Below are 24,847 nucleotides of genomic sequence, written 5' to 3'. Positions count from 1 at the left end.
GTGGATGGACAAAGGAGGCATAGACAAGAGATGAAGGGAGATATATCTGCCCGCTCTACACACCTAGCGTACAGAGCAGCGTTCCCCAACTCCGGCAGCCACTGGCAAAAGGACAGCATACTGCGTATGTATGTATGTATGTACATACATACATACATAGGTAGGTAGTTACTCCGAACATTTGACTGAACCGAGTGCCATACCTGGGCGTGATGATGGAGTGTGCAGTTGCGTTTGGAGGGAAGGGTCCGTTTGCGTTCGTGTCACATCCAGGTCAAATCTCAGACGACAAGGGATACCATCGATCTCGTTGCGAGATGCTCCTAGCTCGTTAACGATAGTTAATCCGTACAGCATCCAAAATGAGGACGCCTTGGCGCTTAATCCTTTAGTGTAGTGCTTCTCCGGTCCGAAGCCACCGTCATCCTGGCTTGACGGGGTTCAGTGTCGTTGGAGGGCAGGCCGGCATTGTAGCGGCGGGTCGGGAGTGTGATCGGGACGGATTGTGGGCGGGGTGCGCTCCGAAGCCTCACAATCCTCATGTCAAGTTTTCATGAGGCCAATCATCGTCAGCAGCTCTGACGATGCCTCGCAGAGCCGCGCGGGACTGCAGTTCTGTGAGCTTGACAGGCTGGTAGCGTATTCGTAATACGAAGTATGAAGTAGTGTTGAGAGTAACCGCTGCATTCTGCAAGTGATGTCGAACCGAGCAGTGGAATTTTCACCGAACCCTTGGACCATCGCGCTGCCTTGTGGCCGCGTGGTCTGAGAGGCTGGGCGGGAAGTGGAGCGTCCCTTCTCCATTTGGACACCAAAGGGAGGGTACTTTCCCCCCTTTGGTTAGCTGCGGTTTCCTCGCAGAGGTTCTAGCGTTTCAGAGAGGGCAAAAGAAGGGCTCCCATTTGTTGGCACTCGGTCCACTGCCCATAACTACACATGCCGTGACAGCAATCCGAAGTGTACGGATACTTGACTGTGTAATTACTATGTAGTACTGCTCAGGACCTGCATAGTACGACATTGACCAGCCGAGCGTGATACGGGCTGGCTGTCAACACGAAGACCGCCTCCTAATAATAAGCCTTGGTTGTTCCTCACGGAATTGTCGGCCAGCTTCAAGAGCCTCCGGAGCGAAAGCGAAGACTGTTTTCTTTCGAGTTTCTTCTACTTCCCGGTCCTATTTACTCTGAAAGAAATGACAACTTCTAGCCCGTCGGAAAGGATGCATCTGAAAACCTACGCCGTTAAGAATACAGACGATCTCTTCGGCCGACCCCCGAAGTAACACAAGGCATTAGTTACTGCAAGTACGGAGTAGTGTAGTGACCGCTGGAACTCGCGAGGTGGAGGTCGAGAATTTATCAAAGGTACCGGAGCAGGAAGCGAGACAGGGGAGAAACCATGCCTACTAGTCGGGTGTCGTGGAACGAGTTTGCGCTTGGTGCTTCCCTTGACCTTCTCTTTTCTGCAAATGCTCCTTCTTCCCTCTCGATCATCCAGCCCCGCTAGAAGGACAGGTCCCTTGCACTCGGCGGTACCCCAGGCGGTCACCGTTATTGGAGGGGCCATAAGGTCGCCTGCATGAAGAACCACAAATGAGCGCCCAGGAATCCCTGTTCGGCCCCATTCGCGCCCCTAACTCGACCAGGCACACGGCATCCCTTCTTGGTCAGTTTTCCCCCTCCAGGAACCCCCGTTCTTGGCTCATTTCCGACCGACTTGCCTGGGGAGCTCATCAGGGTCACCGCGCTCAGCTCTGCGAAGCTGGCACTTGACTGCTCACAGTTTGCATTCTGCCATCTTCAACAAGGCAAGAAGAGCCTCATCCTGTTCGCTTCCTCTTTCACGATCCCTCCCGTCGCCCGTTCGCACAATTCCGACAGGACTCGGTACACCGTGAGACCATCATTGGCAGGGGCTCTCGCAGGAGGATTGAAAGCGTTCCATCAGTTAGTTTCGCGGCAGTGGCCCCAAGTCCACGTAACCTTCTCCTCATTCTGCGACACGGGGGTTCCTCAGGGTGCCACACCTCGTTTCCTCGCCGTTGACTTTTCGGAAACAACCAGAAGTTTGGTTGCGTCGATCGTCTTTCTCCCTTCTGGAAACAGGGGCTGGTCCTCAACATTCACCCGTTTGAATTGGCGGTTTTTGCGCCTGCTGTTTCCCAATACCCAACAACGAACAACACGGACGCGCCAAATCAAGCATTGGAATCGACATGTCTTGCTGACGAGGGCGCAATCACCGAGGTCCGCGTCCTCTTCGCTGCAGGCACCAAACCGCGTAGGTCGTCAGTCTTGACCTGCCGACCTTAAGAGCCAGCCAGAATGCCGTTGCCTCAGCCGAAGACGGCGTTGAACAACGCGTGTTCGGTCATATTCAACAACACGCTTTACACATACTCTGCCGATGCGTTCCAATCTTTGCGGTTAGAGCCAGGGGCGGAATGGGAGGTGTTGCCTCAGGGTGAAAAGGTGACCGGCGGTGTTTGCGTGGGGTCGACTACAGGGACGCCATCGACATCGGCCTTCTTCGTCGTCGGCGGTGTCAGCGACACGGAAGGCTATCATGGTCTGCAAAAATATACATACGCGACGGGCCAGTGGGAGTCGATCAAGTTGTCGACTAAGGCTACGCACCAGCGGGTTGGACACAATGCGGTCTACATCAACAGCACCGACTCGATCCTCGTCTACGCAGGCAATCAAAACGGCCAAAACGCCCCATCATCGCAAACGTTCACTATCGGCGCATCAGCGCCGTACGCGGTGAGTTCCTACCCCACAGGTGGAACACCAGCACTCAATCCGATCTTGCTGCCCTGGTCTGCCGGCGAGGCCGTCTTGCTCGGCGGCAGCACGTGGAATACCCAGGTCACGCTGTTCAGCGCCGCCGACGGGACGTGGAAGGACTCGGGAGCTTCGCTCGCAGCACCACTGCCCAAGGACACCTCGGCCATTCAAGCGGTGGTGATGACGGGTGATGATGGGTCAAAGAATCTCATCACTTTCGATATGTCGGTGTCGCCGAATGCAGTGAAGCGGACGGTCTTGTTCACCGGCCCCGGCGAGCCGGTTCCGGAGGCTGCGCCTGCCCGGAGACGGCTGTCGAGGAGGAAGCAACATGAGTCGAGTAGGAAGGCGGCCAGGGCTGACGAGCCGCTGACCCTCAACAACTGGCCACCATACAACTCGACCGGAGCGCCCAGAGTGACCAGGAGCAATTTTGCTTTCGCTCAGGGACCAGACGGCATGGTCGTCATTGCCGGTGGGACTGCTGCTGATGACGACCTACTATGCATGTTCAACGCCAGAGAGAACAGCTGGGAGGACCCCGAATCCAAGCTCATCCAAGTCAAGATCCTTGCATCCGAGTCCTCGACAACCTCCTCGACATCATCCTCAACGTCAGCCAAGACCACGACGCCAACGTCGACGACTCTCTCGTCATCCTCCACATCCGTCTCGGCGAGCGCGACCAGCCCAGCAGTGGCTACCCAAACTCAAACTGAAGCGGATCCATCGCCAGTCTCGGACACTTCTCACCCGCATCTCAACACCATTCTTGGCGGTGTTCTGGGAGGCATTCTCGGCTTAGCAGTCATCTTGACCCTCCTGTACATATGTATCAGGAGGCGCAAGAACCAAAGAGCTCAGATGGATGCCGGCCATGCCAGGCAGTCTAACGGGGCGTCGTTGGATGAAAAGGACGATTTCGGTTTTGCGAAAGAGACATTGGCGTTCGGCCAAGGGTTCCGCGGTCACAAACCACAGGGCTCGCAAAGCTCCTTCTCTTCAATGGCCATCTTGATGGGCCGCGCGGGCCAGAGCAAGCTGACGGCCGGGCTCAGCCGCAAGTCGAGCAACGAGAGCAAACGGAAGTCGTCCGACAGCATATACAGTGCCTTCAAAAACACCATCAGCAAGCCGATCCCTCACCCGGCCCCGGACGTTCCACCCTTGCGGCTTCAGCAGGATGCTCAGGACCCGAAGGTTGCCCCATTAGCGGCCAACACGGCCGAGCCGAGGGCCCGGACGCTACCGACAGGAGGCGATGAACAAGGGACTACGCGGCGCAGCTCTGGATGGAACAGGTACTGGTCTGGCGGGTCAGCTCTGAACCTCCTGGGGTTTGGTAGCGGAAACAGCAACAGCAACAGCAACAGCAACATCGCCGTCGCCCGCGACAGCTCCACCGTCAGCAACTCGCAACGGACAACGTTGCGCTCGGTAGGGAGCTCCAACTATAGCAACCCGCACCGCATAACGCAAGATAGCGCGACCGTACCACCTCTATTCCCCGCGGCTGCCGAGTCCCGGATGTCTCTCAGCCGGGTCAATGCGCACAGCCCGACTATCGCTGTGTACGACGAAAAGCTAAACGAAGGCATGAGCGGCCAGATCGAGACGCAGCGCCCCATCAGTTCCGTCAGTGACTTGTCGGCATCGGCATACTCCAGCGGCATCCCAGAATCTGTCCAAGATGCATGGGATCCAACCGCCGCCAACAAACCTTGGGGCGCCGACCGGTCCCTAAACGATTCCTTCACCGGTACCTATCCGACAGCTCTTGCCCCCGCCTCACAAGGCCTGAAGCCCCCGTCACAAGGGCCGTCTCGACCGGCTCCTCCACAGCGAGAACAAACCCCCGTCCGTGACGATATGAGCTGGCTCAACCTGAATGCCAATTAAGGAGAGCTGCTCTTCACCATATTCGTTCTCTCCCCGGCGACAGATTCCTCCCGGAGCCTGACAATACCACGACAGAACCCCCTCGTGCTTGGGAATTTTGCGTTCAGCTCGCTATTCCCCCGAGGGGTCTTCTTGTCTCCCGGCGGCTACCTCCATCTTCTTGCACTTCCGAACCTGGTGTTCAGCACCCACCGTTTCCCGCCATGCGAGCAGCACTTCGCCGCCCTTTTCCTCAGTCATACCCGACGCTCCAAGGAGTTGCCGAGCAACTTATTTTCCTTTCTCTCTGTGTTTGGGTGTGTGCATATACCAATCTCTTCGTTTCTCCGTTAATATCTGGTACTATATCCCTGTATGTACACCTTGGCGCGGCCCTCGATTCGTCATCGTTTTCTGGCATTTTGCAACTGGCGACCCGGGGTCGGTTGCGTGTGTCCCTTTCCAACTGTCTTCATCCGACCTCTTTATTTTTCTCCCTTGAAAATTCTCAGTTCCAGCGTCTTAGTGTCATTGGCTTCTCGTCGAATTTCTTGTCAATATAGTACATAAAGCCTATCTCTCATCCCTACCGGTCGGCGCGCATTGGGGGTAATATGTTGGTTCTCCATGCTGAGAGGTCGAGGAGGAGGGGAGATCACGCCGAGATGATGAGCAAGTGTTGGGTGAGCAAAGCCAGGGGCTTCTCCTGTGTATGTATGGCGTGGTGGATGTGTCTAATCGGTTTGGCGATTTAGCTACCGAACCAAAATCTGGTAAATACTAGACGCATTACCAAACCTTACTCTCGCAGTCTCATCATTTAGGCCAACCTTATTACAAGCAGTGACTTAGAGCCGGGAGAGAAGGAGGTCGAGAAAGAAGCCAAGTTAGGTGCTATGTGCCCACGTTACTTTCATCCGCACCTGGTGCCCTTCAAGCACGGAGTTGTGTAACCATTGAGTGAAGAGCTATTCGCTAGGCGACCCGTCGCCGCACTGTACTCGTTATAGTGTGCAAAGTAGGATACGAATTCTTGAAGGCGCTGTTGAGGTCGAAAGCACAACAAAGCGATGGGAGAGGTGTGGGCTTCCCCGCGAGACCCCACACGCAAATGCGTTAGTCAGGTTTGTCGACCACAGGGTTGATCAAGCCCCCATCCACTCCGATGAAGGCTGCGCTCCTGCGTGACTGTGTCCCGGCCGCGGTTTCCCGCCTCTTGGTGTCCCCTCGGTCAGCCGAATAAGAGTGCACAACGCCACGCTGTTAGTTGTTGGCGCATCAACGATTCAACCCGCGTCTGGTCTGTGGTACCGAAGAGCGGCACTGTTTGGACGTGACGGTTACGAGGTGCTGGAAGTCCTCGATCCTTCTTCACCTGCCGCGCATCTGCCAGAACTTTTCAGATTTCTGAGTGGACACAACGAAGCAGGTGCACAATACGTGACGCTATTGTATGTAAGGTATGTATGTACATACATACATACATTGCAGGACCGGTTTGTTCACTGTACGAATTACAGCGGCTTACTATTCATATACTGCATGTACCTTCCGTACCGTATGTATGTAAATCAGGTACTCGCCACTTCATTGGTGAGGTTTGAATCATTTGGGTAACCCTTGGCTTGTGCTTTCACCATTGCTGCTGTTTGACACGAATCTTGGCGGTCCAGCGCAACGCTACCCCCACGCAACCCACAGCTAGAGTGGCAACGGGTGAAAATTGGAAATCAGCACCCTAACCTCGGGAATGCCAACTGCAACCACAACCGCAATCTGAATGTGTCGACCTGATTATCTTCTAGCCATGCTCCTCTGTTTCGGTTCATCGTTCTTCTATTGTTGCTCCTGTCATGAACGATTGCACTTCTTCCGCCACCCGGCAATCGAGAAAATATCCCGACAGACCATTGGTTCAAGTATACGAGTGTCGCATAACGAGAGCATACTGTGTAGGTCCTTACGTATGTATGTACTGTACCTACCTATGTGCAATACATCGAGAACTTGTAGGTATGTATGTACCTACATATTGTAGGTCCTCCCCCCTCGAAAACTCCGCGGAGGATTCGTTAGTTCTCAACCTAGCGACTAGAAAACTCTTAGTGTGTGCCAAGTAGAGCTCGGTAATGCAACTACACAGTATGAGGGAGATTACCCGGGCCTCCCACCCCCTTCCCTTGCCCTTCCAGCACTTGATGGACTGAGAGATCTGCCTGCGCGAGCTGAAGAGGGATGGCTGTGGAGCAATGAAGGAAGCGGGGCACCATGGCCGCAGGGCGCTGGCCGAGAGGGCGGGCCCAGGCTTGTCTGCCCATTTCATTCTGCATCCCCCCCCACTGCCTCGGGGTCCCCGACTCTGCTAACGTCGACGCTCGAGGCGACGCTGCTAACAGACTCATCGACACGGTCAATATCTTCACTAACAGTCATTTACTCTCTCGCGGGCCGTCTCCCGGCGGCTTCCTCCAGCTTGCGTTCCGTGAACCGGCCGTGGTACCGTGCAATTGAAGTGTTTTCTGCGCCACGGCGAGTCTCGAATTGAGACAAAGGGCCCGGCTCTCTGCAGGAACTCCCGCTCGCCCGGGTCTCGCCAGCAGCCGATCTTCGCCTTTGTACGCAGGAATTAACTAAGGAACTCAGACAACACCGAGCCCTGGCGTCGCGCATACGCGGCCGGTGGGAAAGGCAGCCGAACATCTCGAAACCCGTCATGGACTCGTCAAGTTGGGCTGTTGGTGACCATGCAGTCCACCACCCCGCCCGGCCTGAAGATGACTTCCAGCAGTTTCTGGATATGAATGGCATGGGCAACATGAGCGATAGCATCAACTACAACTTCGAGGAATTTCAATCCTCTACCGGCCCCCAGCTACTGCAGCAACATGCCCGGGAGCAAATCGACATCCCAATGACTGGCACCGATGCGCCAATTCTCCCATCACCAGCGGTATCAACTATGCAGCACCATATGCCGACTCTCACCACCGCTGCCCCACATCAGGGCGTGCCCGTGTCAATGATGCCGCCGCCCACGCCGAACGAAGCCATTGTTGATTCGATTGACGCGCAGATTCAATTTCTCCAGCAGCAAAAGTTGCGCCACCAGCAGAGGCATATCGAGGAACAGCAGGCCGCCTTCTTCGCCCGTCAGCAGAATGGCATGGTCCCTCCAACGCCTCAGAGCCTCGAGCTCCAACCCGGTTCAGACCATTACTACCCCCAGTCCAGCGGGCCAGAGCAGCAGCAACAACAACAACAGCAACAGCAACAGCAACAACAGCAACAACAGGCCATGGAGTACCGGTATCAGAGGATGAAAGACCAGCCAGATGTGAGTCCGAGTATGGTTATCTTCAACGGAGAGTCAGGCGTGCTAACTTCTCTTGCCAGATGTCATTCACCCCGCTGGTCTCGCCGGCAGTCACGCCCCTTGATACCCACTTCTCTGTCGACTCGCAGTTTGGGGTTTCGGGGCCTTATTTTAGCCCTCTAACATCCCCAGCTCTACACGCCCAGAGCGACCCTCTTGCCATGTTTGATCAGATGCACAACGTGACGACCACGAACTCGTCTGCTGATCTGGACATGGACTCATCGTCCGCACTTCCAACGTCGAACGCCGCGCCTGGAGATCTGACCAAAAAGGCGCGAAAGAATGCGGCGAAAGCGAGGCCAAAGGCCGGGATCAAGCAGTCACCGATCTCGAAGCCTCTGCGAAGGAGAACCACGACGACTCCAAGCTTGAATGCCCAGGTGCTGAGCGAGCTCGCTGAAAATGTAGAATCTCCCCAAGATTCGCAGTTGCTCCCGACACCGATGATGCAGAATTCTTCTTCCACCACAGGGGTAACGGATTCTGAGGACTCGGTTTCCCCCGAAACACTGAACGACACAACCGCTATTGAGATGCCTCCGCCTCCTGTCCCGCAACCTCGGTCTGCGAAGCCGTCCCCATCTATCGCGCCACAGGCCAGCGCGGTTCCTGGAACTTTGCAACCCCGGCGGCCAGGGCTCGCGTCCCCGGCGACTCCTGCATCGCTGATGAAGCTGAGCTCGCCGAGTACCCGTAGCGCGGGCCGGAGAGCTGACAGTCAGGAGGTAGTCGATACGGACCACATCGAAACATTCGAGCTTCCCGAATCGGCGAACTTCTTGAGCAAGGCTGCTGCATCAACCAACGACCCTACGCCGGGACGATCCTCTCAGGAGGCCGACTCTTCTTCTAAAACTTCTTCAATGGCGCCTTCCTCCTCGCCTGCTATCGTGAAGCCGCCAGCCACCCCGGCTACTACGACGCAAAGCCCGCAGCTGCTCGCTGGGCCTGGGTCCGGCCCCAAGAAGACTCCCCAGCTCCTCCCGAGAGGAAGCAAGAAGCGAGGGAGTGTCAGCTCTATCCCGGTCTCGCCTGCTTTGAGGCCCAGGATATCACCCAACATCAAACCGCTCCTGCCGGGCGGCCCTGATGTCGAAGAAGCCGCTTCCCTCCTCCTCGCAACCAAGTCGAACTACCAGCGCATCCTCGAGGGCAACACACTCCCCGGCGTTTCATACCCGAGCGAGCTCTCGACGAACCTCACCTCGAAACGCACCTCGCACAAGATTGCCGAGCAAGGCCGCCGTAACAGGATCAACTCGGCGCTCCAGGAGATCGCCGCGCTGCTCCCCCGGCCGCCGCCGAAGGACAGCGAGGGTGAGGGCAGTGACGGCAAGAAAGACAAGGCGGGCGGCGTGCCGAGCAGCAAGGCTAGTACCGTCGAAATGGCGATCGAGTACATCAAACAGCTGAAGCAGGAGGTTGCCGAAGCGAACCGGCGTGCGGAGGAGGCGGAGAGGAAACTCGAAATGAAGGCCAAGGCGAATGCCTCGGAGGAAAAGGAGGCGGCTTGAGCCTACAGGGAAACTGATGAATAGCAACGTTGGATCTCGGGAGTTCAAGGGGGTATGAAAATGGACATAGGAGACATGGAGGGGGAAAAAAAAAAAAAAAAAAGAGTTACGATGGCGTCGCGGGATAGATCGGGGTTGGCTCCTCTTGGAGCCGCGCAACGGCAGAACACGGTGCTCGTTGTGGAGGTAGATAATTGTCTCTAGTAATTCTCGTAAGGTGCGGTATATTTGACGAAGGGAGGAATGTGTGGGACATAGTTGGCATGATAAAATGTATACTAGAAAGTGAAGGCGGAAATACCCAGGAAGTAGTCTAAATCAAGACTTGAATATTCACGGGGTTTGCTGGCTAGGATTGCCGTCTGTACCAAGGATTTCTCGAATACCCTATATACCCATGCCTGCCGTCTTTGGAGGTCCGGAAGATCGGGCGGGAGAATGCCGACACGTGGACAAGGGAGGGGCATCCGCTGGTCTGTGTAAGTGAACTGAGATGTTCTCAGGCACATGAGGAGTGGGCAAGGAGAGTGGAAATAGAGAGCAAGAAGGAAATGGCCATGGGTGGCAAATAGAAGCAGATGAGTCCACTACCCGCCCAGCCAAAAGTTACTCTTCTGCCACAAGAGTCAACTTTGGTCCAACATATCCACTACACACCAGTGCATCCTGTAAACATCCGTCTCCTGGATCCTTACTTTGCCTGACACTACAGAAGCAGTGGGAAAAGCACCACCGAACGGTAACACTGGGGTAAAAACGAAGCGCGGCGCGAACATATCACGGGACTCCCTCGCATTCCCTGCATCATGTCGCAGAACCAATCCGCGGCACAGCCGGAACCAGATCTCTACGACATCACGACGGCCGCGGCAGTAGCCGAAGCCGAGATTCTCGAGAGCGCGGATAGGGACAAGACGGACGGTGCGAAGGAACGGAAAGGGGAGAAAAGGGAGGAGGCATCTACCACAGTCTCTGGCTCGAGGGAACCGGCCATGAAAGAAACTCAACAAGGCACATAGAGTAGCAGATACAGAGAGATAGAGTACAGGGACAGTGACTGAAAGATGGAGTGAGGTTGATGGATCAGGAACTGATGGCGACGGTGAGGGCGGGGACTAACAGGGCAAGGTTTCAGAGGCATAAGAAAAGAGTACTCATGTCGCTTATTCAGGGTTAGGGGTCTTGATTTAAAATCTGGCTGCTGTTCGTTGTACCCTTGATGAATGAGTTCAAAATGAAGTGTGTGGCGCTCATTGTGGGCCACACGCCACATGAGGTGGCTGAGCTGAAAGCCCCATCTGTTGCCACACAGCAACCAGCACTCCGCTTTCGTCATCTGTCAGGCCAGGTTTTGTTTTGGCTCTCTACGCTATTGGGGCGGCGCTTCGTTATCCACTCCCACGTCAACAATTTTTTACCGTGTCCGGGCAACTGTTCGCTTCCCCCCGCCGCCGCATCGCCTTATCGATTTGGTCGGAAGAGACAATCTTGCACCCCAGCTGCGAAGCAAATTAACGACCATTCATTACCTGCTCGATTGTTCTACAGCTGAATGAATTCGCGGAGCTAGTTTCACTCTGGCAGCAACACGCTTGGCAGCTTCAGTTTCCAATCGCTGTAGATAAGCTCCTTGCCTGGTCGTTCCGTCCATTCCAGCGACTGTGTCACTGGGACTGCGATTTCGCATCTCATTCTTCCTCCCTTACCCTCTTCGACCATCGACATCGCCCTCATGTCGGACTCGGAGAGCGCAGATTACCTTCAGCCGGACTTCGATCCGTGGTCTCTGACCGTCCCGCGCCTGCGCTCTATTCTCGTCACCCACAATGTCCATTATCCGTCCCAAGCCAAGAAGCCCCAGCTCATCGACCTCTTCAACGAGCATGTTCAGCCTCAATCAAAACAAATCTTGGCCTCCCGCGCCCGGGCGAAGCGCACAACGAGAGGCATCGTGGACGCCGATTCCCACAGCACCACGAGCACTGACCTGCACGACGAGGAACTGCCCCCCCCGCCCTCAACAAGACGGTCTCGCTCGCCCAGGAAGACAACCAGGATCAAGCGCGAATCTGAAGAGCCCGAATACGGTCTAGCAACGCCGGTGCCGCCCAGAGAAAGCCCCCGCAAGAGGCAATCACGATCGGCGAGCGCTCAACCGCCGCCCGCATCCGACACCGACATGGCCCCGGATCACGCCGAGCCGCCTCGGTCTGTTCGATCCACCCGTCGCATGACTCCGGCGCCCAAGCTTGAGCCGCCGGAGGAAGAGGATTTCTTCAAGCGGACTCCCGAGACCGCCAGCGTCTTCACCAACGACAACCCCTTCCAGAGCGGGGCCAATTCCCCCGCCTCGCCTCTGAAGACACCGACCGATCGGCGCAAGACGAGCGGCCTGGAATCGGTGCTGAGACAAGCGCAGTCCACCACTCGTCGGCAAACGGATGGATATGCCGTCGCCGACGCCAAAGAGCCTTCCACGACTGTTTCTCGAGACATCGAGGTCCCCGTCAGCCAGGTCGCTCGGCAGCAAACACAAGAGATCGAGTCCGACGAGGAATTCACGCCGGATGAGCAGCTGGCGCTCACACAGGAAGAGGCCGCTAACCCAGAGGTGGCCATCGCGCGGAGGACTCCGCCGCCTTCCAAGCGCGGCTCGAGCCTGTCGACCCCCATATGGGTCCTCGTGACGACACTCCTCGTTGCCTACGCCGCTTGGTACAGGCAGGAGAAGATTGCGGTGGGATACTGTGGGCTTGGCAGGGAGCCAACCCAGCTCGTCCCGGCCAACATTCAGCTTCCCGACTGGGCTGTGGAACTGGGTTCCAAGTTCGACATCCATGACATGCAGAACATCCAAGTCCCCGACTGGCTCACTGGAGTTCTGGAGCCACAATGCGAACCCTGCCCCCCGCACGCGTACTGCTACGAGGACTTCACGGCGCGTTGTGAGCCCGACTTCATCCTGAAGCCGCACCCGCTCTCTCTCGGTGGTCTTGTCCCGTTGCCTCCTACGTGCGAGCCGGACGGCGAAAAGGCCCGGCGTGTTCAGGCCGTCGCCGACAAGGCAGTCGAGGAACTACGTGACCGGAGGGCCAAATATGAGTGTGGTGAGCCCCTCGAGCCCGAGGGTGAACCTCTGGAGAGCCCCGCCATCGAGGAGCAGGAGCTGAAGGAGATCCTCAACAAGAAGCGAAGCAAGAGGATGGCTGCCGAAGAGTTTGACGAGCTTTGGTCCGCGGCCATTGGAGAAATCAAGGCGAGAGACGAGGTGGAAGTTCAGCAGGAGGAAACTCAGACCCCGGAGTAAGTTTCTTTCGCTTACAGTATCCCGTCCTTCATGCAGCAACGAAGCCGGTCTCCGTTGTGCATATTGGTTTCTACACCACAGTTATTGACCCTTGGACTAACCAGACCCGTCGCCGGACCCATAGAACCGGAGGTGCCTCCGCCTTTCCAACCACCAAAATATCGTCCACCTCTCTCGCTAGCCTTTCGTACTCCTGTGCGCTCCGGCGGTCGGTCAAGCTTGGAGTGGCGCGACATCGACTCAGCATTGGTGGACTGATCCTCTCGCTGCTCTCCATCCTCTACGGTCGCCGCCGCTTCTTGCACAACCGCGCTCTGGCGGCGCAGGTCCCCGGTCTGGTCGACGAGGTCCTCGAGCGCCTCGCAAACCAAAAAGAAGTCGCCTTTGAGGGAGGCGACGAGGACGCTTTCCTTTTCCTGCCCAACCTGCGTGATGATGTCCTCCGCTCAATGCACAACCTCTCGGACCGGGAGCGCCTCTGGCAGCGCGTGCGCGCCGTTGTGGAGCAGAACAGCAACGTTCGCACCGGCCAGCGCGAGGGCCGCAATGGCGAGGTGGGCAGGGCCTGGGAGTGGATAGGACCCAGCAGGCTCGGCGCCGGCGATGGTGCAGCGTCCCGCCGGCGCAAGAGCGCACGCGTATCATGGGACTCGGAAGTTAAGGGGCAGATTGACGACAGCTCAGCACCCCACGGGTTGGAGCGAAAGGCTATCCACCGGGAGTGGGAAGAGAGCCGCCCTATCTACTGATTATGGCCGTGATTTTGGCAACGCCATTGTTTTCTCTCACTACCCTTGTTTTTTTTTGCTGTGCCTTTTCTCATGTATCTACTTGGCTTCGTCCGCCTGGGTTGTAGTTGTTATTTCTTTCGAGTACCCCTCCTCCCTCGACGGATCTGGCAGGGGTGAAGCGGTTGGTGGGATGTGCCTGCGGCACGTTCGGTATACTTGGCTTCTTGACTGCCTTTTTATTTTCCTATCTCAAGGTTGCTTGTGTTTTGGTCTACGGATTTCGTTCGGGATGGCGTTTGGGGAGGGCGGGTCGGCCGTCGTGAAGCGCGCACAGCGTTTCTTTCACTTGATACCCCCCTGTTCCAGAGTGAGGGGTCTGCACACAAGATTGACCGAAATTGTACACCTTTTTTTCTTTCTTTTTGATGCTCGCCAACTCTGTGTCGTTGATTGTATGGTGACAAAACTTGCTCTTAGAAGAATCTATCGTCACTGGTATGCCCTCCCAGGAAGGAGAAACTATGCCCAGTCCTGCACGTCCAGCTGACTGACTGAGATCGATACGTTCCAAACAACTGGGTTGTTCTCGAGAGAAGCGAGTCCGATGCAAAGTTGACGCTCAGTCTATGGCAGGGCACCATCATGTCATATGCTCCCTTTTTTTACTTTTTTCCCCCTTTGATCTATACTCTAGGCCTCCATCTTGGCCATTACTTGTTCAGCTACTCCTCGTGTTGTGGATATCAAGAACCAAGATATCCTCGGCGCCGACTTGGACCAGCTCGTCCATGACGGGAGCGATGCGTTTCTTTTCCACCATGGCGCTGACGGCCACCCAGCCCTCTTCATCGAGCGAGGTGACGGTGGCGGCGCGCTTGCCCGGCGTGACACGGGTCGCGTCGGCCAGCTTGGCGCGCGGCACGTTGTACTGGCACAAGACGTACTTTTGGGCCGTGATGACGCCGCGGATGCGCGAGGCAATGAGATCAACCAGCGCCGGGTTGCTGGGCGCCTTTGACTTGATCAGGATGGCGGACGTCTCGACCACGGTGTCGATGGCTTTAAGACCGGCCGCCTTCATTGTTTCGCCGGATTCTGAGGGGAGGAGAGGATCATCAGTCTAAGAGGCTTATACGTCGGCTGGAAATAAAGAGAGGAGGGAAGGGGGGTGAAGGGGTTGTTCAGCCCGAGACTCACCGACAAGATCGACAATACCGTCGGCGACGCCCAGTGCGCAGGCCGCCTCCACGCTCCCGCTGAGCTCGATGATCTTTGTCCGCAGCTTCCTCCCCTCCATCTGGGCCGGGTCCGTGATACCCTCTTGCTCCATCTCGAGGCGAGCAAAGTACTCGCGCGTGAGGTGGACGAAGCTGGTGCCAATGTTCTTGCCGATCAAATCCTTGCTCTCGGTGTACTCTCCCTTGGCGGGCACCTGGACCTGCAGGCGGCAAGCACCGAAACCGAGGTCCATGATGGTTTCGCAGCCCTGGGGCTTGGCACTGCCAGTCCTGCTGGGATCCCACTCGTTGCTCATGCGCCGGGCGCGCGCGAGCGCCCGGACACCGGCATCGTGCTCCTGCACCTGATCGTGGCCCGTGATGCCCAGGTCGACCCGGCCCTCGCCGACAAAGGTGGGGATGTCGGCCGCGGGGAGGAAGACGAGGGCGATCGGCAGGTTCTTGACGAGGGCGATGTCGAGGCGGTTCTCACGCTTGAACTGGATGTCGGCGCCTTCGAGGAGGTTCAGAGACGCTTGGAGGAGACGGCCCTCTTGAACGCGGGTTTTGCGGGGTCAGTAATCGCGGGGTCCGAGGGATGAATGGATGGATGGTGGGACTGAACCCGAACGAGGTCACTGTGGGCGGGACATACTCTTGGGAACTGCAAAGAGGAGCCGGCCTTCTAAGCTTTTTGAGTGGGTCAGCCTACAAAGCATGACGGCAGAGGGTGTCTTGGGCAAAGCAGGGAATGTCACGGGAGTGGGATGGGCGTGGTGTTGACACACTGGTTGACCAGATCCATGGCGGTTTAAGGAAAGATATACCGCTGAGACGTCAAGCCAAGGGGTGATTGGCAAGGGTATATGGTGCAAGCGGATTGCGTAGCTGAGAAACTGTGATCTCCAAAAGCAAGTGAATCTTGTCAGTCCAATCGTCCAGGTGGGAAGGGTGGCATGGCGACAGGAACCAAACAACAAACGGTGTGACAATGGCGGGGTTAGGCTGTGGAACAGCCGAGTGGCAGGATGGTTTTCGGTCCCTAGACGCACCCTGCAGTAAGGTAGTCTTTGTGTATTCTTGACCAATTGCAGGATAGTTCACTCTGTCAGGTACTCGTCGATGACCGAGAGAGCCAGGCGCTTGTCGTCGCATAAGATATCGCGGTCCGCTGCCTCGGGTTCGAGCTGTCTCGATCGAGTCAGAGGTCGATTTTTTGGGCGCCCCACGTTCTCAAACCAGAGCGCCCAAGTGGCATCAATGGTGCCCCGCGTCGCCATGGTGGGGTAGGTACCTTGATAGCGGCTGCAGCCGAAGGACTTAACTATGTACAGTAATCCGTACATACAGTACAGTACATACGGATGATTTAGGGTATGTACGGGACCCTGGCAGGCATTGTCCGTTTCGCCGGCCTTTACCCGAAGCCCATGACTGGGAGGACAGCGCATCCGATTCCCGTCACACCGCATCCGAAGACTTGTCAAGTTTTGATTACCCAACTACTCCGTAGTGGTAGATTTTGGCTAGCTCTGCAAAAGGACAGCTGAAATGCAAAACATCCTTGATCTGACGACTTAGTTGGCACGCTACACCGACTTAACGGGACGGGCCGCGAGATCTGAGCGCAAGGCGTTGACCGGGCGCAAAGATGTTGCTAGATTATCATTAGTTATCCGATTCAAGGCAAGAATTAAGTACAGTACTCCGTACATCCATACAACACCTGCGGCACCCATAACAAGGTGCTCGCGCATCTGGCTGCGACCCTTTACTGCTGAGCTGGAACCATCCTCTCACGGAAGCACGAAGAGGCGTTGGTTTGCCTTGGTTGTTCTTGGGCATGCGTTGCTCCGGCCACCTGATGTATGTATGTATTGTATATACGGACGTACATTCCAAAGTGTCTTACATGTACGGAGTAGTACCCACCAAAGTGTGAACTGCATATAAGATATCCGAGGAAAGTCTTGCATTAACGACCCTGGGTCTTACATATTTCTCTTCTGTGGAAGTGCGTACATACACATACATACACCGCGCTACTAAACGTCTGCACTATACAAGAGGTATTCGAGCCAGCAGAATGCCTCCTGTCCGTATCTGGCTTGTTTCTAGGTGCCTTAAGTCGACTTGTATCGTACAGTACCCGTTTCATTACATCCCAGTTATGTACTGTACGGATTAAATCCGTCGAGTATGCACGTCACAGAGGCCCCTATTCGCGGTGGGCCTGCCGCACATCCCCCGGCCGTTTGGGAGAGCTTGGCACCCAGGCATTGACGCAGCGGCCCACCAAAAACACAAGATAACAGCTATGCGCATCTCCTGTTCTCGTTCCCCATCTACACTACGGAATACTCGGTTGCAGGCCTTTTCCCATAGTAGCTGTACTTTTACCCTCGCTTCTCCTTTTTTTCTTTGTTCTTTTTCTTCGTCGCTCGTTGTATCTATCCATTCATCGCCAGCTCAGCCGGACTCGATCTGTGCCCCGACTCGAAGTAGCAGCCGTAACCGAGCAACTTGTCGCTCCTACCCACCCCAAAATCGACGAATTCGCGAGTGCGTTTGTGCGCCGTGGGCCCGATTCTTTGCCATGATCGTGTTGGGCGAGCTACTACCGATGTCTTGATAGGGTAATGAGCCGTTGCCGAGGTGGATGTCATATGCAGCCTCTCTCCTGTGCTGGCCACGCCGATGGGCTGCTCTGTCTAGAGGTGCCAGTGGTCATGGTTTTGTGCAGAGAAGGTTGCTGACGCGGGCCTCGTCATGGCAGTCGACGTTAGAAGTCGAATCACATCCGGTTACACGATTTACGAGGCTTATCCCGCCGAGCAGGAGTCGCGCAGACGGGACCCGCAAACCGCCCGAACACTGAAACGCCGGGAAGCATAGTCGAGAAGGAGAAAGCACTGCTTTCTGGGGGATATATACCGTTGAAACGGCTGAGATTCGGACGGGTCGACACTACAATACCAGGGTCGGCCACGCTGGCGCCTACAATATCCAATTCTACCCCGACGACGACGTTCTCTTCAAGATGTCGACATGGGCAGGGCAGCCGAAGGTGAAGGGTAGCTCCGAGACCATGCGCATGGTGCTCTTGACCTGCGTCTCTATCGGTATTACGTCCGTACATGCGCGTTGCGTTCGCATGGGACATCGAGTTGCTGACCCATTGCTACTTGCAGCTTCACCTGGGGCGTTGAAATGACATGTACGTTGTGCTTCCCACCCCGCGCACAACCCAGGCGGACGTTAACGCTAAAGCTTGCATGCTGCAGACTGCACGCCATACCTCCTATCGCTCGGACTGTCCAAGGGACAGACATCGTTGGTCTGGGTTGCCGGCCCTTTATCGGGCTTGATCGTGCAACCCATCATCGGGGTCATCGCTGACGAGTCCACGTCAAGATGGGGCAGGAGACGGCCCATCATCGCTGTTGGCTCCGTAGTTGTTGCCCTCAGTCTTCTGGCTCTGGGCTTCACCAAGGAAATCGTGGGCTCTCTCGTTACAGACCCGACGACAGCCCGGGCGTTGACCATTATGCTGGCCGTCCTATCCCTCTACTGCGTGGACTTTTCCATCAATGCAGGTGAGATCCATATCCCACCCACAAATTGGTCCCAAGTCCTTCAGCAGCGATGCCGTGTGCCGCTAACACCGAGCGCCCAGTCATGTCCTGCGCGAGGAGTCTCGTTGTCGACACTTTGCCAATACATAAGCAGCAGGCGGGGGCTGCCTGGTGTAAGTTCGACCGACTAGCATTCGTGCCCTTCGCAAGCTTTCTGACTGCCCACAGCGAGCCGCATGAACTCGCTCGGCCACATCATCGGCTATGCCATGGGAGCCCTTGACCTCGTGCAGATCTTTGGCCCAACGCTGGGCGACACCCAGTTCAAGCAGCTCACCATCATTGCCGCCCTGGGCATGCTGCTCACCTCGTCCATTACGTGCTGGGCTGTCACGGAGCGCGTCCTCGTCTCGGTGCGGCGCGACCCTCGGCGGGCCCAGGGTCGGTTCAAGGTCGTCCGGCAGATTTACTCCACGCTGCTGACGCTGCCCCCTCGCATCCGGGGCATATGCAACGCTGTGTTTTGGTCATGGATTGGCTGGTTTCCCTTTATCATCTACAGCAGCACCTGGGTCGGCGAGACCTACTTCCGCTACGACGTCTCCCCCGACGCCAGGGCTTCTAACGATGCGCTGGGCAACATGGGCCGCATTGGGAGCATGGCCCTGACCGTATATTCGACCGTGTCATTCGCCAGCGCCTGGATTCTCCCGGCCCTGATCCAAGCTCCCGAAGACGAGACCTTCACCCACCGCCCACCCGCTAGCCTCAAGCCCCTGATCGAGGCCTTCAACAAGGTCAAGCCCGACCTGTTGACCGCGTGGGTCGCAAGCAGTGTCCTGTTCGCGCTCGCCATGTTCTTCACCCCATTCGCCACGTCTTTCCGCTTCGCCACCGCCATTGTCGCCTTCTGCGGCATCCCCTGGTGCCTCTCCCAATGGGCGCCGGTCACCTTCCTCGGGGTGGAGGTCAACAAATTAAGCGGCGCCGCTGGCCCGGCCATCCGCCCCGTGACCCCCCGTCGCCGGCTCTCCAACGACATCAGCAGCATCGAGCTGCTCCGCCTCGAGCATGGCCCGGCGGCCCTCGAGAGCAGCCGCGCCTCGGGCGGCGGCGCCCCCCACACTTCGACGGGCGAACTGAGCGGCGTTTACTTTGGAATCCTCAACATCTACGTCACCATTCCACAGTTTCTCAGCACCCTCATGAGCGGCGTCGTCTTTGCGCTGCTCGAGCCCGGCAAGAGCCCCGAATTGGCTACCGAGGCCCTTCCCAGCGAGCATAGCGACCCGACCGGGCCCAATGCCATCGCCGTCTGCATGTTTCTGGGCGCTCTGAGCTCCCTGGTGGCGGCGTGGTCGACGGCCCGATTGAGGCGGCTGTGAGACAAAGATGGTTATATATATAACATTCGCGATGCCCAAGCGTTCTCGTTGTGTCAGCATGGGTTTGAAACATATGTCATCGATCGTCCGGGTCCGTTGGAAGCGGGAATGATGGGATCTAAAAGCAAGAGGAACCCTGGATATAGGGGAACATCTGGGACCAAATCAGTTGTGTGTAGACAGGTTGTGAGCTCGGCGTTGGAGCGACTCGGAGTTCGGCTAGTTTCTGGTGTGTTTTTTTTTTGTCCCTCGCTCTCTTCTACATTAATCATGGCGCGGAAAGGTTTGCTTTCCCTAATCTTGGTCTGTTGGCTGTGTTACATTCAGCAACGACGCTTTGTATATATGCCCTCCCACTGTATCGTGAGGATTGGCCTCGGATCCTCCTCGCCTCGTCAATTGCTACGTGCTGGAAGCCGCTGGTGATAGAACATTGGCTCCAAAAAAATGATCCTCACGGTGCATTGGGTCGCCCGGTGCAATAGAACTAATCACTAACCATCGGGAGAGTCAAGGTGAGAACACTACCTGGACATGATCGATTCCTTTTTGTAAGTACGAAGCTCATTATCGTCTTCTTCTTGCCTAGACATAATCCAAACGGAATAACAGTGTGCGCCTGACGCCAAACCACCAAAGGAGTGTGTGCTGAGATGCAAAAGGGGTAGGCAGACACCGAGCAGGCGAACTACCCCCTTCCATTCTTCCGCTTAAATTCATCTCTGACCCTCCTCTCTAACCCTCTTTCGATGTTCCCATGCTGCTATGTACTTGTCCAGCTGTAAATAGAGTCTCCAAATAAGGAGAATCTCTGGCATGCACCCCCCGTGGATCACCGGACTGCCGAGCACAGTTGGGCACGGCTAGTCCCCATAACCAACTCCACCCGAGAGAATCGAAGTCGTGACAACAATAATAAGTTGGTGTTGCGAGGCGAGGTGCCGCATGCCCGATTCCAGGGAGATGAATCTAAAAAGAAAACAAAACAAAATAAAAAAAAAGACAAGAAAGTATTACCGTTGACATTATTGACGCCTCAACAATTCAACCGTCCGACTGAGGCCCCCCCGAGGATCAGCCGGACCATGGGGCGCTTGTGTCAAAGAGACGTATTAAACAATTAATCAGTCCCGTCCGCTGGCTCACCGCAGTGTCGAATTTTTTTTTTCTTTCCCAACCCCCCAAACCTTTCACATTACGATGCACTCTTTGGAGTCACCGTCGCCGCCGCTCTTCCTGACCTTAGCATTCCGAGGCGGTGCGGCGTCCATCGGCGTCCCTCCGCTGACCGCAGCGCGGATCGCAGCAAGGCGCTGCTTTGCGCGCTCATCGCCCGCATCGGCGGCTTTGACGTACCAAACATTCGCCTCGAGAATGTCTCGGCGGCATCCTATGCCCATCTCGGTAAAGTATCCAACAGCGTATTGCGCTTTGACGTAACCTGACAAATCGAACGGCTTGAGTTAGCTCTCCGTGAGGGCGGCGAAATTGGCATCGGCAGAAATACTTACCTAGCTCAGCCGACTTCCGTGCCCATTCATAGGCTTCTTCTTCGTCCTTCTCTAAGACTGGCTCCGCGCCTACCATATACCAAGCGCAGAGGCCCATCATTGCTGCGGCATGACCGCGCTCGGCGGCGCCCGTGTAGAAATGTACACTGAGGGCCGGATCCCTGGGACAGTTGAGCTTCCCGTGCTCGTATGCGTCACCCATCCTGTAGTTCGCCTCGGGGTGGCCGAGGTCTGCGGCCTGGGTGAAGAGCTCGGCGGCGTAGCTCTCATCCTGGAAAACGTCGTCACCATATCCGGTCTCGTACAAGCAGCCGAGGTGGTAGGGAGCGGCATTATAGATGGTGTCGGCCGCTTCGGCCGCGAGCTTGAGCCATTTGATACCCTCCCGATACCGCTTCTCTCCCAGATCACCCGACAGACAGGCCTTCCCCAGCCTCGTCATGGCTCCCGGATGCCTCTTGGAGGCCGCGGTGCGGAGGAACTGCACAGCCTTGGCCGGGTCCTTGCGGCATCCCCAGCCGAATTCGTAGCACAGCGCGGCGCGGTACGCCGACTCGGCGTGGCCGTGCTTGGCAGCTAGGACGAAAAGCGGGAATGCCGAGTTGTAGTCCTCCTTCCCCTTGCTGAACAAGCCCGACGCGTAGCCATCGGCAAGGTAGTACTGGGCAAATGGGTAGCTGTTGTTTGCCAGCTTCTGCAGAATGGCGCGAGCCTCCCGAATCAATTCGTATGGGGACGACTGAGGCGGTGTTCCCGATCCGGGCTTAGGGCTCTTGGCCTTCTTCAGATCCTCGAAATCCAAACCTTGTTCCTGAGCGGTGGATATCAAAAAGACTGCAAAAGAATACAGGATGGAAAAGTCGTTTGTCTTCTTCACGTTCTGCCGGTACATTTCCAGAGTCTTCTCGGTGCTGAGCAGAGACGCATTGTTCCCCACGACGGACCGTAGCTGGGAATTGTCAAACGTGATGGGCGCCGGGGCCGGCTGCGGGTACGGCACGTTGAGCAAGTCCGCAAACGAGGATGGGCGCGTTTCGGGAGATTTCCGAGAGTGAGCCGAGGGAGCCCGGATCTGTGAGCCGCCCAAGTGGCCAGGGGAACGCCCGCGGGGACCCAGGTCCGAATACGCCGAGTACGCAGATTGCGGCCGCGGTAACGAGCTCCTCCTATGGGCGTTGGTAGTTGGCGTTAGGTGGCGGTTGATAGCCCCGCCTTCGGCCAGGTTCGGGTTTGACTGAGCTCGCGGATCCTGAGTCACCGCCATGCTGGCGGGGCGTGGAAGAAAGGCCGAATGGTGATATTGCAACTGAGGGACGGGCTCGGGCCGGAGCGCGGGATCGTCGATGACAGAGCTCTCTGCAGATGCATCTGCCGAGTTGTCTTGAATGTCTGAGGAATCGAGGATCCCAGAGACCGAGCTAGCGCTTGTGGTTGCTGACGACTCGATGGACGTCTGCTGCCGCGAGGTACTAGCCGTGGCGTCCGACTCCCTGCTGTTTCGGTTCTCCCCTGCTCCCCCGAGCTGGTCGCTCATGCTCAGCTCATCGAATTTGGAACTCAGGGCGGCGGCGGTCTGCGGCTCTAACGGTTTCTGGGTGCTACTGGAGGCCGGCCGAAAATCTGAGGCATCGGGAGCTGAAGTCTGCGCATGGCCGTGCTCGGGATGGGAGGAAGGCGTGTGCGGGGGAGGTGTAGGGGCATCGGGCGTCTTTGGAAGGGCACGGTCGAGGGCCGGGAGGGGGGCAGGCTGGCCGTGCGGGATGTGCGTCTCGATGTTCCCGGTGGATGGCCTGGCCCAGTCGTCGGGCTGAAAGTTGACCTTGACGGGCGAGACGGGAGACTGTCGTAGCCTCGGCGACTCGGATACGGGCATGCCGGACAGAGGCTTCACATTCTCCCCCCAGTCGTAGCGTTCGATGGGGGACAAGCCATGCATCCCACCGACGGGTTTCCGACTGGGGCTGCTGGGCGAGGCTGGCGCGGACGGCGGTTGAGAGCCGACGGCCGCCATTGCGGGCGGTGAGGTGAGCGACGTCGCCCGAGAGAGTCGGGGATTCGCTGGGGGGGGGGGGGGGTGGTTACTGGCGGAGGCAGTCCGCTGGCCGGGTGAGCGTAACGTATGCTTGTACTAAAGCTTTCGATTCCGAAGCGCTTGGGGAATATTAGGGCGGTTTGGCAAACTGGGGGGTCTACTGCGCTCGATTGTCGTCGTTACGCTCGAGCATCTGGAAAGAATTGTTTGGCCCGCTGGATCGTTCGTCCAAAAAGCGCAGGGTCTCTGGGGATCGGCCGCTCAACTTATGATGTCTCCGCTAACGAGTGGGCTCGCAGGAAATGGAAGCCACAGAAGGTTGCAGTTACGGCCAGCCGGTGCACGTCCAGTACCAAACGAGTGGAAGCGACGATGGCGACACGGCAGCGAAGGGGACGGCGACGAGCGATTGAAAAAAAGGGAAGGAGTCAGCGAGCGTCGGGTTGAATGAGAATACCGGAAGGGGGGGTTGAGGTAGGCTCGACGGGCGACCCGAGACGGGACATACGAGGCAGAAGAGTGGAGGAGGAGACTGCACCCTGTTCCAGCAGCTGGAGACGGATCGGCGAGGGAAGACGTCCCGGCACCCGTGGGCCGTCTCAGCGTGGGCTGTGGGTGGCCGGTGGTGGCCTTGCCAAGTGCAAGAACGGAGCGCCCGACGGTGCGAATCTCTGCCCCGTAATGCTGACTAGTGCACGAATTAATGGTGACTTTTTCGCGTGCATGGCAGAAAGGCAAGTAACTAGTGGACGGTTACACCCCAGACCGGAGCTTCGGGCTCCCTTGGCGTGCTTGCCTTTATTATGTATTATGGATTACACTACAATAGTTGAGGCTCCGGACATTAGGTACCTAAGGTAGCTACCTACCGGGAGTCTTGTAGGTAAGTAGGCGTCTAGGCACCTTATGTGGGTAGGTATGCAGACATGCACGCAGGAGTAGTTGCACTATTTATTACCTTATGCCTGGCTGACCATACGGCAGCGAAAACGGAGGCTCCGAGGAAACGAGCAAGCGCCAGTTGAGCCTCGCGCCTGGGCGCCGAGCTGCCTATTTACAGGTACCGTACCTGACCTGAGGTGGAAGCTCGGGTCTCCACTCGCCCACCTGCACGGGGGGATTTTCATCGTCCAATTGCAGAAACCAGTGTGCTCCTTTTCCTTGGTCAGTTTTCCTTGGTGGCTTCGCCCCTGCTTCGAATTATCCGCACACATACAGAATATGGTGGGTTTATTCTAGCTGACCGCCTGCATGCCACATTTCGCCCAGTTCGCAGAAGGACATCTGTGCGTCTTTTTGCCCATGCAGGCATTGTGCAAATTGTGGGAGTACAAGCAAGCGATCAGCCTCGACTGCAAATCGCGCAATCCAGAGGATGGATGCGCTCAGCACCGTAACCAGCACCAGCAAGCCGCACACGGGCCAACGAAGCGGGCGCGTTTAACAAAGTTGTCTCCGCTGAGTTGGACTGCTGCTCTCCGCCGGTTCACACCAACATTTCGTTGGGCGGGGCGGGAAGAGAAGCCACA

The 24,847-nt window shown here is 56.8% G+C and overlaps 6 protein-coding genes across 6 annotated transcripts; 4 read left to right on the top strand and 2 right to left on the bottom strand.

Moving 5' to 3' along the window:
- Window positions 1-2,226: 2,226 nt before the first annotated feature.
- Window positions 2,227-4,793, top strand: MYCTH_2296409 (uncharacterized protein). The gene has a single exon (XM_003659363.1). The coding sequence runs from the start codon at window positions 2,328-2,330 to the stop codon at window positions 4,689-4,691; it is 2,364 nt and encodes a 787-aa protein (XP_003659411.1). The 5' UTR covers window positions 2,227-2,327; the 3' UTR covers window positions 4,692-4,793.
- Window positions 4,794-7,282: 2,489 nt separating this feature from the next.
- On the top strand, window positions 7,283-9,699 carry MYCTH_2296408 (uncharacterized protein). Its single transcript, XM_003659362.1, has 2 exons — window positions 7,283-8,004; window positions 8,064-9,699. The coding sequence occupies exons 1-2, from the start codon at window positions 7,384-7,386 to the stop codon at window positions 9,558-9,560; spliced, it is 2,118 nt and encodes a 705-aa protein (XP_003659410.1). The 5' UTR covers window positions 7,283-7,383; the 3' UTR covers window positions 9,561-9,699.
- A 1,505-nt stretch (window positions 9,700-11,204) lies between these two features.
- Window positions 11,205-13,920, top strand: MYCTH_2296403 (uncharacterized protein). Its single transcript, XM_003659361.1, has 2 exons — window positions 11,205-12,863; window positions 12,992-13,920. Exons 1-2 carry the CDS (start codon window positions 11,293-11,295, stop codon window positions 13,614-13,616), a joined length of 2,196 nt encoding a protein of 731 aa, XP_003659409.1. The 5' UTR covers window positions 11,205-11,292; the 3' UTR covers window positions 13,617-13,920.
- A 310-nt stretch (window positions 13,921-14,230) lies between these two features.
- Window positions 14,231-16,040, bottom strand: MYCTH_2296399 (uncharacterized protein). The gene is made up of 5 exons (XM_003659360.1): window positions 15,868-16,040; window positions 15,604-15,711; window positions 15,471-15,505; window positions 14,796-15,368; window positions 14,231-14,693 (listed from the first exon to the last, which is right to left on the bottom strand). The coding sequence occupies exons 2-5, from the start codon at window positions 15,618-15,620 to the stop codon at window positions 14,317-14,319; spliced, it is 1,002 nt and encodes a 333-aa protein (XP_003659408.1). The 5' UTR covers window positions 15,621-15,711; window positions 15,868-16,040; the 3' UTR covers window positions 14,231-14,316.
- Window positions 16,041-17,587: 1,547 nt separating this feature from the next.
- On the top strand, window positions 17,588-20,438 carry MYCTH_2296395 (uncharacterized protein). The gene is made up of 5 exons (XM_003659359.1): window positions 17,588-17,937; window positions 18,007-18,032; window positions 18,100-18,411; window positions 18,492-18,563; window positions 18,619-20,438. Exons 2-5 carry the CDS (start codon window positions 18,026-18,028, stop codon window positions 19,773-19,775), a joined length of 1,548 nt encoding a protein of 515 aa, XP_003659407.1. The 5' UTR covers window positions 17,588-17,937; window positions 18,007-18,025; the 3' UTR covers window positions 19,776-20,438.
- On the bottom strand, window positions 20,439-23,348 carry MYCTH_2296393 (uncharacterized protein). Its single transcript, XM_003659358.1, has one exon. It carries the CDS (start codon window positions 23,295-23,297, stop codon window positions 21,102-21,104), a length of 2,196 nt encoding a protein of 731 aa, XP_003659406.1. The 5' UTR covers window positions 23,298-23,348; the 3' UTR covers window positions 20,439-21,101.
- Window positions 23,349-24,847: the final 1,499 nt, after the last annotated feature.

The sequence above is a fragment of the Thermothelomyces thermophilus genome, chromosome 1 (genome assembly GCF_000226095.1).
Source record: "Thermothelomyces thermophilus ATCC 42464 chromosome 1, complete sequence".
In the NCBI taxonomy this organism is placed as follows: domain Eukaryota; kingdom Fungi; phylum Ascomycota; class Sordariomycetes; order Sordariales; family Chaetomiaceae; genus Thermothelomyces; species Thermothelomyces thermophilus.
This window is presented reverse-complemented; position numbering and strand designations above follow the sequence as displayed.